The 19,562-nt window shown below is 36.7% G+C and overlaps 1 protein-coding gene across 2 annotated transcripts in view; it reads left to right on the top strand.

Annotated features, from left to right (window-relative positions):
• Positions 1–19,562, top strand: part of RYR2 (ryanodine receptor 2) — a gene marked incomplete at both ends in the record, with an annotated part of 711,173 nt that overhangs the window by 531,436 nt on the left and 160,175 nt on the right. For both annotated transcript variants that reach the window (XM_082854592.1, XM_082854593.1), the window contains 6 exons: positions 1,348–1,511; positions 3,709–3,787; positions 5,889–5,978; positions 6,766–6,903; positions 14,849–14,926; positions 16,087–16,162. In XM_082854592.1, coding sequence (XP_082710718.1) covers positions 1,348–1,511; positions 3,709–3,787; positions 5,889–5,978; positions 6,766–6,903; positions 14,849–14,926; positions 16,087–16,162 — 625 coding nt within the window. The remainder of the gene's footprint in view (positions 1–1,347; positions 1,512–3,708; positions 3,788–5,888; positions 5,979–6,765; positions 6,904–14,848; positions 14,927–16,086; positions 16,163–19,562) is intronic.

Here is a 19,562-nt window from a genome sequence, read left to right as displayed (position 1 = left end):
GGTGCATTTGGACTTCTTTGGACTCAAACCCTCCCTAGTCAGTCACCTCCCCAATCTTATAAAGCCTGAAGAAATCCTGTCAAATATAAAAATATAAAATATTAAATCTCATAAAATTATAATACTCCAGTGGCCTTACTGACTTTTCCCACTTTGCTGCTACGGAGTTTTAAGTACTCAGTGCTTTATGTATGTGACATTCCCTTATAGTTGCCATATTTATAATGAATAGTTCATATACTTTCAGAAGACTGGAGTGTATTATTTCAGAGAAAATCAGAACAACGTGCTTCGTATGCTTATGCTTAAATTATTCATCAAAATCAGTTTGAATTCCCAAAGAGGCATTATCAGATGACTGGAATAGTATAACCAAGAGTTTACTGCATAATAAGGGAAGTTTATCTGTGATTACATTTGGTAGCTACAACTCAATGCTTTCTCTTGCTGAATTGCCTTGGGTAAACCCGGAGCCTTTTTGAAATAATATGTAGAAGGTATTTTGAGAAGAATTTACAGCTGTAATTTAAAATTGAACATTTAAAGTGAGATAACTTTAAAAATGGATAAACAACAATGTCCTACTGTATAGCCCAGGGAACTGTATTCAATCTCCTGGGATAAAGCAAAATGGAAAAGAATATTTTTTAAAAAAAGAACGTCTAGATGTATATAACTGAGTCACTTTGCTGTACAGCAGAGATTAATACAACATTATAAATCAACTACACTTGAATTAAAAACTTCTTAATAATAAAGGAATTATTATTTTTGATTTTTAAAAAATCTACAAATACAAATTTAACTAATTATGTATTTAATATACAAATACCTCTCCCCAGAAATTTTGATTATGCGTATCTCCTATAGAATTTCTTTCTCAGTTCAGAATTTTATTTTTCATACCTTTGTAATGCAGTACAGACCAGTTAAAATTCCTTACTCTCTGGAATGTTATACTTTGGGTATTTTTCATGTCTAGTCTTATAATGTGGTGCAGCAATAGTCCTCATTGACTGAAATTATATTTATGTTGTAAAGACACGTTATACATGTAGAATATTTAGGTTCACTTCATTTCCCATTATTGGAGAATAAACGTTTAGAGAAGCAAAGATTTTATTCCTTTTATGCTGCAACTGCAGTACAAAGCTTCAGTCATCTCATCTTATGGGATGTCAGGCTATAGTTTCCATTTTCTAGAGAAAGAATCCTTCGGGGAGTTGAGCCAGCCCAAGGTAATTCAGATTTTCTCTTACAGCATCGTGTCAGCTGCAGTGATCAGGTTGACAGCTTTTGCTCAATAGTAATGGAGTATTTATTTTTTGGTCCTCCATCTCTTCCCAGAAATATGAACAAGAACTTTTCAAACTGGCACTGCCTTGCCTGAGTGCAGTTGCGGGAGCTTTGCCTCCAGACTACATGGAGTCAAATTATGTCAGTATGATGGAAAAACAGTCATCAATGGATTCTGAAGGGAACTTTAACCCACAACCTGTTGATACCTCAAAGTATGGACTCTTTCTATTGCAGCAGATTTTTATTGTAAATGATGTGTGAAGTCTGAAATTGAATAAGGTACTAAAGTGAACTTTCTCTCATCCATGCCCCCCTTGAATTGGTATCCTTTTACTAGGGGTCCCTCTACTTGATGAAATGATAGTAGTAATAATAATGGTTCTACAAATATCAGAAGTAGATAAGATGTACCTTCCAAGAGATATACTCTTAATATCGTCAGGATTCTCTGTAAATAACCACATGGCAATACCTATAATAATGAGAATCAAGAAAGTATATCAGTTATATTTTTTAGTTGAAATTCTACCCTCAATGTTTATTAATAATTGAAGCCAACTTCTGTGCAGAGTCTTTGATTCAGGGTGCTCCCAGCATGCAGTGCAAAGCTCTTTCTGTGAGCTACGGGGCATCACTTCATCATCACTACATCTCAGCCAGGCCTAGGGTTAGCAGCTTATGTTCAGCCTCAGAAAGCACAGCGTGAGAGTGAAGGGAATATCAAATGAGAATACTTCTGGAAAATTTAGCATGGATTGAGAATGCGGTGTGACAACCTTAACCACAGATAATATATTACTTATCATTATGAAAGCTCTTCCATGTACCTACTTGCGTAAATTGCTCTACAGATAGGATGTTTGGGTACGTCAGGTGTCTCAGCACTTTTGTTGTTGTTACTGTCTTTAAGTGGGACCATGGTTTTCCATTTGCAAGAAGGCTGCTCTCCATGCCACATTATCTTACCCATTCCGTGGTGACTCAGCAAGATCAGTATTAGCAAGGTAGTCACTTGGTAGTTACCATCCACAGCACCTGAATTTGCTTGGGAGTTCAACTTTCAGGTCTCTGGGTGGCCCCTCAGCTGGTTTAGCTTCCATAACCAGATCCCAGTTTCAAGCCAGGTGGTATGCCATTAGTTTGATAATGCCTTAAATTTGCATGTTTGGTATTCGATAACAGTCCTGTGAGAAAAGACTCTACCCCCCCAGTATTTGGCTTATGTGATTGGTCCTTTGTATCTCTTCTAAAGTAAGTAAACCAAAATACCACATGTTCACATTCCTACTTGGGTAAGTTTGTGGTTTGTTAACATACAATGTAATCTAGGATTTTAAAATAACATTAGAACAATGTTATGGCTTTGATTAATTAAATCCAATTAATGAATAAGTGTTGGGCGTGTATATTAATTTACCTCGGCTAGCCCCTTTGGGGACCTCTTAACAGACTAGGTTTGCATAGTGATATCAATAATTTCTACATCTTTGTGATTTTTTAACATACTGTTTTTTAAGTATGTGAATATCATAAAGTTCAATTACTAACTGATAACATTGCTAGAAAGGAACAGTAAACCATCTCATTATACTAGGTTTTACTTATAATTCTATTCTCAAAGTTAATTGCATTAGTAAGTTATTTTTTCCATTCATAGGTATATTTGGTAGTCCCAAGTCTTACATTTACCATCAGACTTGGTTTTCAATTGCACGGACTCCATGTCTGTTCGAGGGATTAAATATTTATTTAAGCATGAAAGACATCAAGAAGAAATGTTATCAAAACCATAAAGCATGAATTGGTTAATTACTTTTCCCTATAGTTCATATTAGTAACATCTAGAATTTATATATAGACCATTAACATTTAAAATTATTAACATATCACTAGTTGTATGCAATTAACTTAAAATTAATTTTAGTACATTTGAAGTGGAACAGGTCAGATTTCAGCAGTCTTTTACGCATTTATAGTTGTTGCCTAAGAGACTTAAGTCAAAAGGAGGAATAACTTCAAAGAACGTATGTGGGAGAAAAGTATGTCTTTAAGCTTGTTGAATCTAACTATATCTTCATTCAGGTTTAAAGAAAAAACTGGTGTTATCTGTTGTCCTCTTCTTTGAATACATTTTAATTATTTTTATTTATACTCTGTATAATTTTTATTGTATATAACTTACATTAAGACATAAAGTGTGACTCATTATAAGATGAGTGGCTAGAACCTTATCTGCTTGACGTTTCTTATATTGTTCCTACCATATGGAAAAGTAGTACCTTGTTAAACCAATTTTTTAACAGTTATGCATCGAATGGGGTATAAGCAGTCATAAGCTGTGAGTAAATTATTAATATGATTCCCTGTAAGTGCTGAAAATCAAACCTTTTTTCTTTATTTTTCTCCTAGTATTACAATTCCTGAGAAGTTGGAGTACTTCATTAACAAATATGCAGAACATTCCCATGATAAGTGGTCAATGGACAAGGTAAAAGTCAGAATATCACATTCTAATTCAGTACTGAACGCACCTAATGAATGATCATGGCTCGGATATTTCTGACCATGACAATTTTCTACTTTCAAGTGAGAGCTTTAGATTAGGAAAGAACATTTAATTATGATTTGCTGGCATAATATTTAGTCTAATAAAATACTTAGTTCTGCCACTGATGTACATATAATGCACATAAGAATATTTGTGTTCATAAAAAGCACAGTGTTAAAAATTCAAAAAATCTATTGATTAAATCAAATACAGTTTCTAAACATACATTTTTGTGAGAGTAAAAAGTAGTAATAAGATGCAAAATATTATATGTAGGATGGATAAACAACAAAGTCCTATTGTATAGCACAGGGAACTATATTCAATATCCTGTGATAAACCATAATGGAAAAGAATGTGAAAAAGAATATATATATATATATATATATGTATAACTGAATCACTCTGCTGTACAGCAGAAATGAACACAACTGTACTTCAAAAAAAATTTTTTTTAAACTATCATTAGGATCTTCAGTAAGAAATAGTGGCTCTAGGTCCAGACATCTTTTAAGGGAACTTTAGCTTTATGTATAATTTTATATTAGATAAAATCTTGAAAATGATTCATCAGAATTTAGTGATTATTTGCACCTCCTACTCTTCTGTTGTATTTCTTATCTCTAAGTAGATCTGCAGTTCACTTACGGGGCAAGATGGCATGTTTTATTTGCATTGTCGAGAAAAGATAACTTGAATGAGATAACTAAAGCAGTTGCAATCCGTGATATAAGTCCTACATATATATTATGAGATTTTCCTGGAGGAAAAATGTGGTCACATTTAAGTTAAGCCTACTTAAACTTAGAGAAGGTGGTTAAAATAGGGTTGTCAGAGAAATTAAGTTGAGATGAAGCAGGAATCTAAAATAAGCATGTACTGATTTGGCGCAGTGAAAATCAAAGAGCGAAGGTTCCAAGGGTTGCTTGTGTTATGTGGCAACTCAGTATCACCCTATTAAACTTTTTTTTCTTTTTTTAAAATTTATTTATTTTTATTTATTTATTTTTGGCTGTGTTGGGTCTTCCTTGCTGCATGCGGGCTTCTCATTGCGGTGGCTTCTCTTGTTGCGGAGCACAGGTTCTAGGCGCGCAGGCTTCAGTAGTTGTGGCTCGCGGGCTCTAGAGCGCAGGTTCAGTGGTTGTGGCGCACGGGCTTTGTTGCTCTGTAGCATGTGGGATCTTCCCGGACCAGGGCTCGAACCCGTGTCTCCTGCATTGGCAGGCGGGTTCTTCACCACTGCGCCACCAGGGAAGCCCCACCCTATTAAACTTGATATTAGGTTTCAGTCTTTGCCTCGGCCAACCGGTCCCTCCTTCCAAGAAACCCCCTTTTTGTTTTGTTAAGCGTATGGCTCTTTCTTTGTTCAGTAACTTAATCGATTTACTAGGTAAGTCAGTAAGAGTGAAGTATCTGTCCTCTATAAAGACTGAGCTGGTGGGGTGGTGATGGAGAGGAGATTTACAGGAAGGCAGTCCTGAGCTATTTCAGCCTAGTTACCCGGATCCCATAGACATACATGAAATGATATAGGGAAACAGTGAATGCACCAAATTATATGGGCAAAATCACGTGGAACAAGTGTGTTGAGAGGTCATTGGACAAAGGAGTGAGCAAAACAAGTAGCATTATTCCGGGAGGCTTCCAAATAAGCCAGCTGCTCCAGTTTTCCTGTTTAAAATGAGTGTTTCCCACTTATTCGTCACACAGGTTGGGGTCCCAAGATGGGCCAAAATGAATATCATAGGGGTCGTGCAGCCTTTAGCCTCCTCCTAGGGGAGGGCTATTGACATAATCACGGACCTGTCTAAGGAAGACTGGATGCATTTAATCTCTGGATAAAAAGATTTGTTCCAAGTGGTTACTCAAAATAATATTGACTATGATGAAATTCTTTATACTGACTTATGCTGGATAAAGTTCAAACCTTAATCCTTATCTTGGTTCATTTTAGATTTACTTTATCAAGTACACACTTAAACACATGTACACCTACACTCTAAAATTAAAGCATGTAAAACAAGTTTGATTTTTTTTTTAGTTGGCAAACGGATGGATTTATGGAGAAATATATTCAGACTCGTCTAAAGTTCAACCATTAATGAAGCCATATAAACTATTATCTGAAAAGGTGACGTGTTTATTTTTTAAGTTTATATGGTTTTAATTTGGGGGGGACGTTTTTCTTTGTTATGTACATTTCTTATTAACACGTCTATTTTACATATACTATTTTTACCTTTTCTCAAAGGTCCCAGTTTTTAGGTATTGTTTTTTTCTCTGTAGTACCATTTTCGGTCAGTATTTAATTGGTTATTCTCTTCTCTACTTCATACTTTTCTGTTTCTTTTTTATTTTTATTCCTCTCCTGTATTTTCAAGAACTTTAGAAAATATTCTTTTCATTCTTAAGAGTTTTTTGATAAGGGATAATGAAGTAATATATTGTAATGTGCTTATTATTTATGTTTCCATATATTTTACTTCTTTGAGGGGAAAGCAGTGTCTTGAAAAGTGAAGTGAAAAGGATTTTCTAGGTTGGTGCTTACAGAGGAAGTTCCTTCTCTGCTTCAGGAGAAGCAGATAAACGGCTTCAGGCACGTGGCATATAATCTGGGACTTCTTCCTAACTGTGTTTCTCCTTTCTAGTTTCTGTCGGAAGTATCAGAATCTGGGAAACTAAAGGAAATTAGCCTCATGCTGTATAATAAGATAGGCTCCCTCTTAGCAGCATTGGCCAAACGAGGTCTCAGCTCACACTCTGCTCTTCAGACTTTTTACTCTCCTTTTTTATTTTTAAATAAACAATGCTAATCAAAAAATTTTAGGTGAAGACAGAGTATTTCAGAACAAAGCATTCAATATTTAAAATTTTTGTTTAGGTTCATAATACCCCACCCTTTTCTGATTTTTTTCTAGGAAAAAGAAATTTATCGCTGGCCAATCAAAGAATCTTTAAAAACTATGCTGGCCTGGGGGTGGAGAATTGAAAGGACACGGGAGGGAGACAGCATGGCCCTTTATAACCGGACTCGTCGTATTTCCCAGACAAGCCAGGTAAGAATCACAGTGATGAATCCACAGTTTATGTTATTTTAAAATAATTTGAATATTTCATTTAATTACTGTGTTTTCCAAAACAACTAACTTGAAAATTCTGAAGACTAACATAAAGTTCAGAAGGGGGAAAACTCTGTTCCTTTTAATTTAAGTGAGTTTAGGTCTTGGTTAAAGTACTGGAGTTTATGTACCAGGTTGTGCTTCTGACAGTATATAAAGGAGTACTCGATGATAAAGTCTTAAAGTTATGCTAATGAAGGATGTAAAATATGTTCCTTTATCCACGAAAAGGTTGTCTACAGAGCTTTTGTCTCCTTACCAGTAAGAACTGAAGGTTGGTTCTTAGGAGCTAGAGAGGTGGTCAGATAGTAGTGATCCAGATCTAAAACCCCACGTATGCTCCATACAAGTGGGCTTGAGCACCTGTCCACGTGCGAAGGGAAGATATGAACCAGACAGGCAGCGCAGGAATCGAAGAGCACGCCGCTAGTGGATCAGGTCAAGGGTCAACTTAACAAGGCTTGGCTCTGGGGCTTCTGTGTTCAAGATGGCAGAATAAGGACAGCCTTGACCTTGAGAACCTAGGGTTCAAGGAGGGGACCAGATACCACCTGGCCCTTTCATTTCTCCTGGGAGCTAAACCTGTCGTCATCCTTTTCCAGACTGCTTGGGCCACTGCCTTTGGTTTAACCAAACTATTGTGTTTATTATTGCCATTTATGCAGATGACATTTTGGAAAAAAAGAAAATGAAGGTACTCAAAGCGTGTGCTTCCCATGCTTCCTACTTGACATATAGTACCGTTAAATAGATTAAGTTCTGATTTGGGCGTGTTTTACATCATATTCTCTTAAGTACCCTGGAGATAGAAGCTGTAAAGCATATTGTACAGTGTTACCATGCATGTGCACAGTTCTAACTAAATCACATTTTGTTTTAATCTGTTTGAACAAATATTGAGCACAAACTGAGGACTAGGTGATAGGAATACAAAGGTAATAAGATCCAATTCTGCTCCTAAAGACTCACAATTTGGTGTTAGAGACAGTCTTGTTAAACCTACCACAACAATAAGATTTAGGCTAGTGGTATGTACAGAATGCTCAGAGTGCAGAGAATGGAATGATGTCTTTTTTTTTTTCCCTGTAAGTTGTATAGGAGATAAGGAAATTATTACATAATGGAAGTGACTTTAAGCTCTGCCAGGAAAAATAAAATAGATTCTCCCACTGCCCTTCATAGCAAAAATTATGTGCTCTAATCTAAAATTGTATATGTTGAATGAGGACATGCCCTTTGAAACAATAACGGTGCCGATTCTGTGGGCCAGCAATAAAGGGTAGAAATGGTAGGAGGCAGACAAGAAAAAAAGACCTGTCTATTAGCCAGAAAACCTGGGCCTATATAACATGCTGGAGCACAGCCCAGAGAGGGCAAGGGAAGGGCTGCAACAGAAAGGGGTACTCCGTTCTCTTGTTGCTGTCTTTGCCATGCCTTTTCCTGCCACTGCTGTCAGAGCAAGTAGGGAAGACTGCTGAGTATGCCTCTGCCTGTCTTATCCATAGAATTTTTCAAAAATACCAGAAAAGGGAGAGAAGCAAAGGTTCATCCCACAGTTTTAGCCACGCTCACCAGAAGACTAAAATAACTTACAGATTTCATACTTTTGCGAGCATCTCTGAAAAAAAAAAAACCAGTAACCGATGATGAAACATAACAAACTCCAAAACGGTACTGGATCGTGTCAGATATAAAATGTTAACGCGAAATTTAAGAAACTGATTCTAAAACATCGGAAGTGATTACAGACTCTGTAAATTATAATTCACAAGCTATAACCAATCCATCTTCAGAAAAGGATTACCTTGTTTTAACCCCAGGAAAATCATGGTTATGTTTTTCTGAATTTCAATAAACTTTCCTCAAGATGGCTAAAAAATAATTGTGTAGGTTGTGTATATACTTCTGCTCTTCCTTGCACCCTGCTTAGCTCCTAGTGCAGTTTTCAGTTCCCATTAAGCCCTCAATAGAACTATTAATTGATACCCATATAATCATCTCTTAAGTCTTAATGATTTTCAGAGTGACATGTGTGACATATGACATATATTGTTAAATCTCCTACGTCATTTCAAAATATTAGGAGGTGCGTATGCCAGATGTACAGATTAAGAGGGACAGCTCTGGAGGTAGACCACTGGGGCTTCAATCCTGGGACCACCACTTTCTAGATATAAACTGCTGGGCACGTTACTCAATCTGTTTACCTCAGTAAATGGTAACTCTTATTATTACCATTATTATTTATATATCTTTAATGCCAGAGAGCATTTCTTCAAAGGTAAATAAAAGAGGGTGTTTGAGTTTGTAGTACTTTGACCTTTCAGTAGTTTAAAAAAAAAGAAAGCATATTTCTATATTTCTATCAGCATCAGAAACAGAGAGCAACAAATTTTTAATCCTTGCCATTATTTTCACACAAACATTCTTTAAGCATGATCCAACATTATTTGAAATGTTAAAATAGCTTGCCATTTCTTAATTACTAACCTAACAGTATTATCATCTTTTTCAGTTATCGTCTTGCCAAACTTCTTAATGTCTCTTCTTCTCTCCAGTACTGATTCCCCATGTGACTATAAAGATGTTTTCTATTATGTAATAGATACACTCTTGAATAAATTAAGGAACACTTTTGGTGGCATCACTTTATAGTAAGGACTGCAATTGGGTGAATTGAGATCACGTGTTGACATGATTCTGGAGCTGATATTCTTAGCTTCCTTCCGCTGGGGCTCAGCACTCCATCTGCGAGGCAGAAGCGGCCTGTGTTTAACTCAGCCGGATCTGGCCCAGCCTGTCTGGGTTGAAATCCTGGCCGCACCATGGAGTAGATAGCTTTTTTGTGAGCTCAGGCAAACTGCTTAACCTCCCTGTGCTGCAGTTTTCTCCTCTTTAAAATGAAACAGAAGAGAGCATCTAATTTTAAAGGTTATTGTGAGAATTACATGTTGTGATGCTTATAAATCACTTAAAGGAGTGACAGGCGTATATTTCAATGTTAGACCTAATTATGATCATTATTATTTTTACATGGCTCAATAACATTGTTAATGTCTTTTGTTTACCATGAACACTACATGAATCATGATTTCAGGAAATTTGCCACTCAATTAGGGTTTTGTAATGTGCATATTAAGATAATATATGGACAATGACAAAGCCAATAACTTGATAGGAGATAGAATAGAGTGTATACTTATATGTAGAATCTGATATATGACACAAATAAACTTATCTACGAAACAGAAACAGATGCACAGACATAGAGAACAGACTTGTTGCCGTCGGGGAGGGATTGATTGGGAGTTTGGGATTAGCAGATGCAAACTGTTACATACAGGATGGATCGGTGACAAGGTCCTACTGTAGAGCTCGGGGAACCATATTCAATATCCTGTGATAAACCATAATGGAAAAGAGTATGAAAAATAATATATATATATATATATATATGTATATAACTGAACCACTTTGCTGTATAGCAGAAATTAACACAACATTGTAAGTCAACTGTACTTCAATAAAATAAAAAAAAAGAATAGAGTGTATAGATGCTGATATAATTATCAGTGAGGAGATGCTGAGTAGAGCAGTAAACTGGTGGATTTTGACTTCTTGGTCGTCACTCAATTCAGCAGAAAAGGAGGACATTTCTGACAATTTCAGTCCTATTCCACAGGTTCTCAGTAATTCTTTATTTACCTCCCAACTTTAATTTCTTATATCTGGTTTTTATTACACATGTAGGGTATAAATTATTTAAACAAATTAAAAAAATAAGCTTATAACCTGAGAAGGAGAGGAAGATGGGAATGAAATTTGGCAAGTGTTACCTATCTTGAACTAAAACACAGGCTAGGGTAGAGGGATGATTCGTTCATTCTTTTAACAGTTATTTACTGAGCACCTGCTGTGTTCCATGTACTAGCCTAAGCTTTTCAAAGAGGTCTATGAACAAAATAGACAAAAACCTCTGCTCTCATGGAGCTTACACGTTAACGGGGAAAGTAAATAATAGATGTAAGTAAACTACATACTACATCAAAATGTGATAAATATTATGGAAAGAGAAGACGTAGCATGGAAAGGCAGATTCCGAGTGCAGAGCAGGGGAGTTGGTTAGCCTTTGGGGGTGAGTTGCAGTATGATACAGGGTTATCAGAGCAGATTGCATGGAGGAGATAAATTGAAATGAAGGGAGGGAGTTGGACCTATTTGGGGGAAGGATGTTGCAAGTCGTGCACATGCTCTGAGATGAGAGTGTGGCCTGGCGTGTGTGAGGGAAAGCGAGGAATCCAGTGAGATTGGAGCTCATGAGTGACAAGGAGATGGGAAGAGAGGTCTCAGGGGCCAAATCAGGCCAGAACATTGGGGACCGTCTTAAGAAAGTTGACAAGTGCTTTGGAGTCAGACAGAATTACTTTAAAAACTTGATTCTGCTGTTTACGATTTACATGATATAATGACTTAAAAGTCACAAAATTCTGGCTCTTCTACTACAAAACATCTCTGGGATACATCCGCTTCCCTCCATGTCCACTGTCTTTGCTCTAATTCAGATATTTAATGTTTTGTTTTGTTTCATGCAACGCATTCAGTATCCTCCTACGGAGTTTGTCTTTCTGCCTTCAATCTCCCCCAATCAACCCCCTAATCAGAGGGGGTTGCCATGGGTCTGTACTGGCCTACCAGGTGGGTAGCATATGTGAGGTGAGGTTAGTGCTGGGGGGTGGGTGGCAAGGAGAGAATATGCTTTTGATTTTCGATGTCGTGTTAGGCAGAATTCTGGCTCCAGAGATGATCCCCAATCACTGTTGTCTGTAGAAAGGTTGATTTCCTGGGGCTTTGCCAATGAGATTACGTTTGCCCATGTGATCAAGGTTAATGATCTTGAGATGGGGGAGAGTCTACTGAATTACTCGTGGGTCCAGCGTAATCACAAGGATCCTTAAAAGTGGATACGCTTTCCTGGCTTTGGACAAAGGAGACGTGACTACAGAAGGAAGGTCAGAGAGATGTAGTATAGCTGACTTGAAGGTGGAGGAACGGGCCATGAGTCAAAAATGCGGGTGGCCTTTAGAAGCTGGGAAAGACAGGGAAAAGGTGCTTTGATAAAACCTGTAGAAAGGAACACAGCCCTGTGGACACCTTGAATTTAGCTAATTGAGACCTGTTTCCGAGTTCTCATAACTTTGTGATGTTTTGAGGCACTACATTTCTGGCAGTCGCTTATCATGGCAGCAGTAGAAAATGAATACACGTATAGAATCCCAGATGGAGATGGTAATGAATAGTTGAAAATGTAAGTCTAGAGCAGAAGAGCCATGCTAGGCTGGATCAACTCATTTTTGGTTTAATAAAACATGGTTGATAAATGAAATATTTAAAGTAGATGTGGATAGGGACACCTAAAGAAAGCATTTAGAATAAAGAAAGAAACAATTGAAGAGGGAACCCAGAAAGCCACAAATATTTCGAGGTCATTTATGGAAAAGGAGCCAGAGAAGGAGGCAAAGAGATCGGAGAGGGAAGTGGAGAGCCAGGTGGGTGGTTTCGTGAAACGAGGGGGCTGGTTGAGTGGTGGTTAGTCATGTCCAGCGTAGAAGGACCAGTTTGATGGTAGCTGCAAAGAGGACTTTGAATTTGGCAACTTGGAAACTGATTACATTAGAGAGGGCAGGGGCAGTATTGTGCTGGGGAAAGAAATATACTGCGATATGTTGAAGGAAAGAGGTGACAGTGAGAGAGAAGTGGGCCTGGAGTCAGACAGCCTGAGTTGGAATCCTGCCTGCTCAGAATTTTAGCTCTGTGACCTTGGGCGAGTCACTTAAGTTCTCTAAGTCTCAATTTCCTTTCATGGGTATTTAAGGGAGAAAAAACTGTGATTTTTATTCCACATTCTCTTATGGATGGTACCCAGCAGAGGCTCAGTACTGACACAGAAGCCAAGATTCAGTTAACACTGACCAGTGAGTTGAGTGTAGCCCATGAGAACATGATTAATGGTAGCATATGATAGCCTCCCTTTGGTTCACGGGCACAGATCTGAGGTGTATTGTACCTTTTATTTAGCTTTTTGTTTATCCATGTCTGACAAGAGAATATACACAGTTATGAAATATATCAAACATAATTTCAGATTTATAAGCATGAACCAGAGTTCGTTTCTGTGGCATACTTTCCCATAATATGCCGTTGGGTGGAATGAGGTAAGATTCCTGACAGTAAGTGAAACCCTCTTGCAGTTGATGGGAAGATAGGTTTCATTCTTGTCTTTTTAAATGAAGTATAGTTGATTTATGTTGTGTTAATTTCTGCTGTACAGCAAAGTGATTCAGTTATACGTATATATACATTCTTTTTATAGGCTTTTCCATTATGGTTTATCACAGGATACAGTTCCCTGTGCTATACAGTAGGACCTTGTTGTTTATCCATTCTGTATATGATAGTTTGCATCTGCTAATCCCAAACTCCCACTCCATCCAACCCCCTCCCGCTTGGCAACCACAAGTCTGTTCTCTATGTCTGTGAGTGTGTTTCTGTTTCCTAGATAGGTTCATTTGTGTCATATTTTAGATTCCACATATGAGTGATATCATATGGTATTTGTTTTTCTCTTTCTGAATTACTTAGTATGATCATCTCTAAGTCCATCCATGTTGCTGCAAATGGCATTCATTCTTTTTCATGGCCGAGTAGTGTTCCATTGTATATATGTACCACATCTTCTTTATCCATTCATCTGTCGATGGACACTTAGGTTGTTTCCATGTCTTGGCTAATGTGAATAGCGCTGCAGTGAACATGAGGCTGCATGTGTCTTTTTGAATCATAGTTTTGTTTGGGTATATGTCCAGGAGTGGGATTGCTGGATCATATGGCAACTCTATTTTTAGTTTTTTGAGGAATCTCCATCCTGTTTTCCATAGGGGCTGCACCAACGTACATTCCCACCAACAGTGTCAGAGGGTTGGTTCCCTTTTCTCCAGACTCTCTCCAGTATTTGTTATTTGTAGACTTTTTAATGATGGCCATTCTGACCAGTGAGAGGTGGCACCTCATTGTAGTTTTGATTTGCATTCCTCTAATAATTAGCGATGTTGAGCATCTTTGCATGTGCCAGTTGGCCATCTGTATGTCTTCTTTGGAGAAATGTGTATTTACGTCTTCTGCCCATTATTTGATTGGGGTGTTTGTTGGTTTTTTTTTGATACTGAGCTGTATGAGCCGTTTTTATATTTTGGAAATTAATCCCTTGTCAGTCACATCATTTGCAAATATTTTCTCCCATTCTGTAGGCTGTCTTTTTGTTTTGTAGATTTCATCCTTAAAATGTCAAAATTTAGATATTAAGGAAACCCTCTGGTGATTGAGGATGTCATTACAAATCACTGAGTACTATATGATGCGCTTTTAAAATTAAAAAGTTGCCTTTATTTTATCTATTTGGCCCATAAAGACATTTATAAATACTGACCTCTTTGATTAACTACCGTTTGTGTGAGGAAAAGAAAATTTCACTGCAGCCAATTAGAATTTGTAAGAAACTCAAGAATTCAATTATCCTTTGATTCGGGTAATATTTCAGAATCTTGCACTCACTACATAATTTGTTGAATCCTGATCGTTAGCTTTACAGACTGGCAATCCCTAAGGTATTGGGATGTATTATTCAATCATAAATACTTGTCAGCCACCCAAATATAATTTAATCTGCTAGATATGTTTGCAAAATCAATTTGTGTAGCTGCTTGCCAGTTTTATCTGAGGAAACGTTACATTTGGAATTTTGTTTGCCTTATATTGCCAAAGTGTCTCTTAAATCTCTCTCTACTGGGTTTTTTAATGAGAGGCTATTTTTTTGCAAATTATCTAGGTTTCTGTAGATGCCGCCCATGGTTATAGCCCCCGAGCCATTGACATGAGCAATGTTACACTATCCAGAGATCTGCATGTAAGTACTTTTAAGAATATTCTGCAAATTTCATTTTTAAAAAGCATACTGTAACACTTCCTGCATGTATTTTACAACATGAATTATTTGAATGTAGTGATCATATAGAAGGTCCATGGAATTTATAGATGATGTACCCTAAGCTTTTAATGCTGTAGAATTTGATAGAACTTTTTCTAGGATAATATATTTTCTTTAAAGATCACATCTATGTAAAAGTCCTAATATAATTAAATAGCTGCATGTGAGAAGAGACTAAATCAGTAGTTTATAATGCTCTGCTCAAGGATCACTTTAATTACGCATGAAAGAATATATATTATAAGTTGTTTATCCAGGGAAACCGATGGCATTTTGCTTTCTCCACCATAGTTCTATCTGTCTCCTTTGTCACTAAGGAACCTACTTTGAATTGCCTGATTGAGTGAAAAGATAAAGTTTGTTTTCATGGAACATAAGTTAACAGGTCAATATAATGATCAGACAATGATATTGGCATTGTTAGTATTATTCCAAGAGATATAAGTATATAAAGATAAAAAAATCTATGGATTGTTAAATTGTTTGGCTTGCCCTTTGTCATTGCTCTGGCACGAATGTATTAACATGACATAGTAAACTTGGAAATCAAAAATGAAAGGAATCTTGGAGGTAATCTTGTCAAAACCCAAAGGCCACAGAGGCCAAGACTCGTCCAAGACCTCAGACTGACCTAGATTGGGACAGACATGGATCTAGACTGCTTGTCTGATGCTCTTTGCATTCAATGTTCATTCAGTAAGGTTTACATCATCTTTTAAAACTTTAGAAATTAACATAAGAACTTGTAAATAAACATATTTTTAAAGTCCGTAGCTAGTTTGAAGTTTCATTATTAAATTAACAAAACATGTATCTTTAAACATTATAAAGAGCAATGACCATTCCCATCACATCACCTCTGCTGGTTTGTAAATTCACAGATCATTAGAATCCTCTGAAGTTCAGATTCTAAATAACAAAGCTGTGCTCAATTATCTTTTACATGTGTTTTAGCACTAACACACTACGATTTATTAATTTAAAGTGTGTTTTGGTATTACATATTGGAAGCCAAAGTTATCTTTTTCTGCTATCCTTTTAGAGTATAACTTAGTTGCTAAATATTTTGTTCATTTAAGGCTATGGCAGAAATGATGGCTGAAAACTACCATAATATATGGGCAAAGAAAAAGAAACTGGAACTGGAGTCCAAAGGTAATATTTTCTAAAAATCCTTATAAAAAAAACAATCAGAGTTTGAGTACATGAACGTATGATAAGGATAAAATAGTCTTTTCAGCATAAGAGCTCATTACAGCTTTATTTTATTAGAATGGTTCAAATATGGCTGTAATAGTTTCAAGGTGGAAATGTTATTTCCTAATTTCCTGATTGCTAGTGTATATTTCCTCATGTCTCAGAATTTTGATGGCTCTCTCTTGCCCATTTTAGGATGTAGATAACTATATTTCTTATCCTAATACCCGAGGTGTTCCATTAGTTACATAGACCTCCCTCACTGACTTCTATCCCCAACTTAAATATTTCTCTTATTTCATTCTATCTCCCATCCTCAGCCTCTTTGGTTTGTTCAGTCCAGTTATGTTATTGTCTCTTACATTCTTTTTTTCTAACATCTTTATTGGAGTATAATTGCTTTACATTGTTGTGTTAGTTTCTGCTGTATAACAAAGTGAATCAGCTGTATGTACACATACATCCTCATATCCTCTCCCTCCTGCATCTCCCTCCCACCCTCGTTATCCCACCCCTCTAGGTGGTCGCAAAGCACCGAGCTGATCTCCCTGTGCCATGCAGCTGCTTCCCACTAGCTATCTATTTTACATTTGGTAGTGTGTATATGTCAGTGCTACTCTCTCAACTCGTCCCAGCTTACCCTTCCCCCTCCCCATGTCCTCAAGTCCATTCTCTACATCTGTGTCTTTATTCCTGTCCTTCCCTTAGCTTCTTTAGAACCTTTTTTTTTAGATTCCATATATATGTGTTACCATATGGCATTTGTTTTTCTCTTTCTGTCTTTTCATCTTGTTTATCGTTTCCTTTGCTGTGCAAAAGCTTTTAAGTTTCATTAGGTCCCATTTGTTTATTTTTGTTTTTATTTCCATTTCTGTAGGAGGCGGGTCAAAAAGGATCTTGCTGTGATTTATGTCATAGAGTGTTCTGCTCTGTTTTCCTCTAAGAGTTTTATACTGCCTGGCCTTACATTTAGGTCTTTAATCCATTTTGAGTTTATTTTTGTGTATGGTATTAGGGAGTGTTCTAATTTCATTCTTTTACCTGTAGCTGTCCAGTTTTCCCAGCACCATTTATTGAAGAGGCTGTCTTTTCTCCATTTATGCTCTTGCCTCTGTTATCAAAGATAAGGTGACCATATGTGTGTGGGTTTATCTCTTGGTTTTCTGTCCTATTCCATTGATCTATATTTCTATTTTTGTGCCAGTACCATACTGTCTTGATGACTGTAGCTTTGTAATATAGTCTGAAATCAGGGAGCCTGATTCCTCCAGCTCCATTTTTCTTTCTCAAGATTGCTTTGGCTGTTCAGGGTCTTTTGTGTTTCCATACAAATTGTGAAAATTTTTGTTCTAGTTGTGTGGAAGATGCCAGCGGTAGTTTGATAGGGATTGCATTGAATCTGTAGATTGCTTTGGGTAGTATAGTCATTTTCACATTGTTGATTCTTCGAATCCAGGAACATGGTATATCTCTCCATCTATTTGTATCATCTTTAATTTCTTTCATCAGCGTCTTATAGTTTTCTGCATACAGGTCTTTTGTCTCTTAAGGTAGGATTATTCCTAGGTATTTTATTCTTTTTGTTGCAGTGGTAAATGGGAGTGTTTCCTTAATTTCTCTTTCAAATTTTTCAGCATTAGCATATAGGAATGCAAGAGATTTCTGTGCATTAATTTTGTATCCTGCTACTCTGCATATTCATTGATTAGCTCTAGTAGTTTTCTGGTAGCATCTTTAGAATTCTCTATGTATAGTATCATGTCAGCTGCAAACAGTGACAGTTTTACTACTTCTTTTCCAATTTGGACTCCTTTTTATTTCTTTTTCTACCCTGATTGCTGTGGCTAAAACTTCCAAAACTATGTTGAATGAGAGTGGTGAGAGTGGGCAACCTTGTCTTGTTCTGATCTTAGAGGAAATGGTTTCAGTTTTTCACCATTGAGAATGATATTGGCTGTGGGTTTGTCATATATGGCCTTTATTATATTGAGGTAGGTTCCCTCTATGCCTACTTCCTGGAGAGTTTTTATCATAAATGGGTGTTGAATTTTGTCAAAAGCTTTTTGTGCATCTATTGAGATTATTATGTGGTTTTTATCCTTCAGTTTGTTAATACGGTGTATCACATTGATTGATTTGCGTACAGTGAAGAATCCTTGCATTCCTGGGATAAACCCCACTTGATGATGGTGTATGATCCTTTTAATGTGATGTTGAATTCTCTTTGCTAGTATTTTGTTGAGGATTTTTACATCTGTGTTCATCAGAGCTATTGGCCTGTCATTCTCTTATTTTGTGACATCTTTGTCTGGTTTTGGCGTCAGGGTGATGGTGGCCTTGTAGAATGAATTTGGGAGTGTTTCTCCCTCTGCTATATTTTGGAAGAGTTTGAGAAGGATAGGTGTTAGCTCTTCTCTAAATGTTTGATAGAATTCGCCTGTGAAGCCATCTTGCCCTGGGCTTTCGTTTTTTGGAAGATTTTTAATCACAGTTTCGATTTCAGTGCTTGTGATTGGTCTGTTTATATTTTCTATTTCTTCCCGGTTCAGTCTCGGAAGGTTGTGCCTTCCTAAGAATTTGTCCATTTCTTCCAGGTTGTCCATTTTACTGGCATAGAGTTGCTTGTAGTAGTCTCTTAGGATGCTTTGTATTTCTGTGGTGTCTGTTGTAACTTCTCCTTTTTCATTTCTAATTCTCTTGATTTGAGTCTTCTCCCTTTTTTTCTTGGTGGGTCTGACTAATGGTTTATCAATTTTGTTTATCTTCTCATAGAACCAGCTTTCAGTTTTATTGATCTTTGCTATTGTTTCCTTCATTTCTTTTTCATTTATTTCTGATCTGATCTTTATGACTTCTTTCCTTCTGCTAACTTTGGGGTTTTTTTGTTTTTCTTTCTCTAACTGCTTTAGGGGTAAGGTTAGGTTGTTTATTAGAGACTTTTCTTGTATCTTGAGGTAGGATTGTATTGCTGTAAACTTCCCTCTTAGAACTGCTCTTGCTGCATCCCATAGGTTTTGGGTCATCTTGTTTTCATTGTCATTTGTTTCTAGGTATTTTTTGATTTCCTCTTTGATTTCTTCAGTGATCTCTTGATTTTTTAGTAGTGTATTGTTTAGCTCCCATGTGTTTGTATTTTTACAGTTTTTTTCCTATAATTGATATCTAGTCTCATAGCGTTGTGGTTGGAAAAGATACTTGATACGATTTCAATTTTCTTAAATTTACCAAGGCTTGATTTGTGACCCAAGATGTGATATATCCCGTAGAAAGTTCCATGGGCCCTTGAAAAGAAAGTGTATTCTATTGTTTTTGGATGGAATGTCCTATAAATATCAGTTAAGTCCATCTTGTTTCATGT

This window comes from Leucopleurus acutus (assembly GCF_964270905.1).
Source record: "Leucopleurus acutus genome assembly, chromosome: 14".
Taxonomy (NCBI): Eukaryota; Metazoa; Chordata; class Mammalia; order Artiodactyla; family Delphinidae; genus Leucopleurus; species Leucopleurus acutus.
This window is presented reverse-complemented; position numbering and strand designations above follow the sequence as displayed.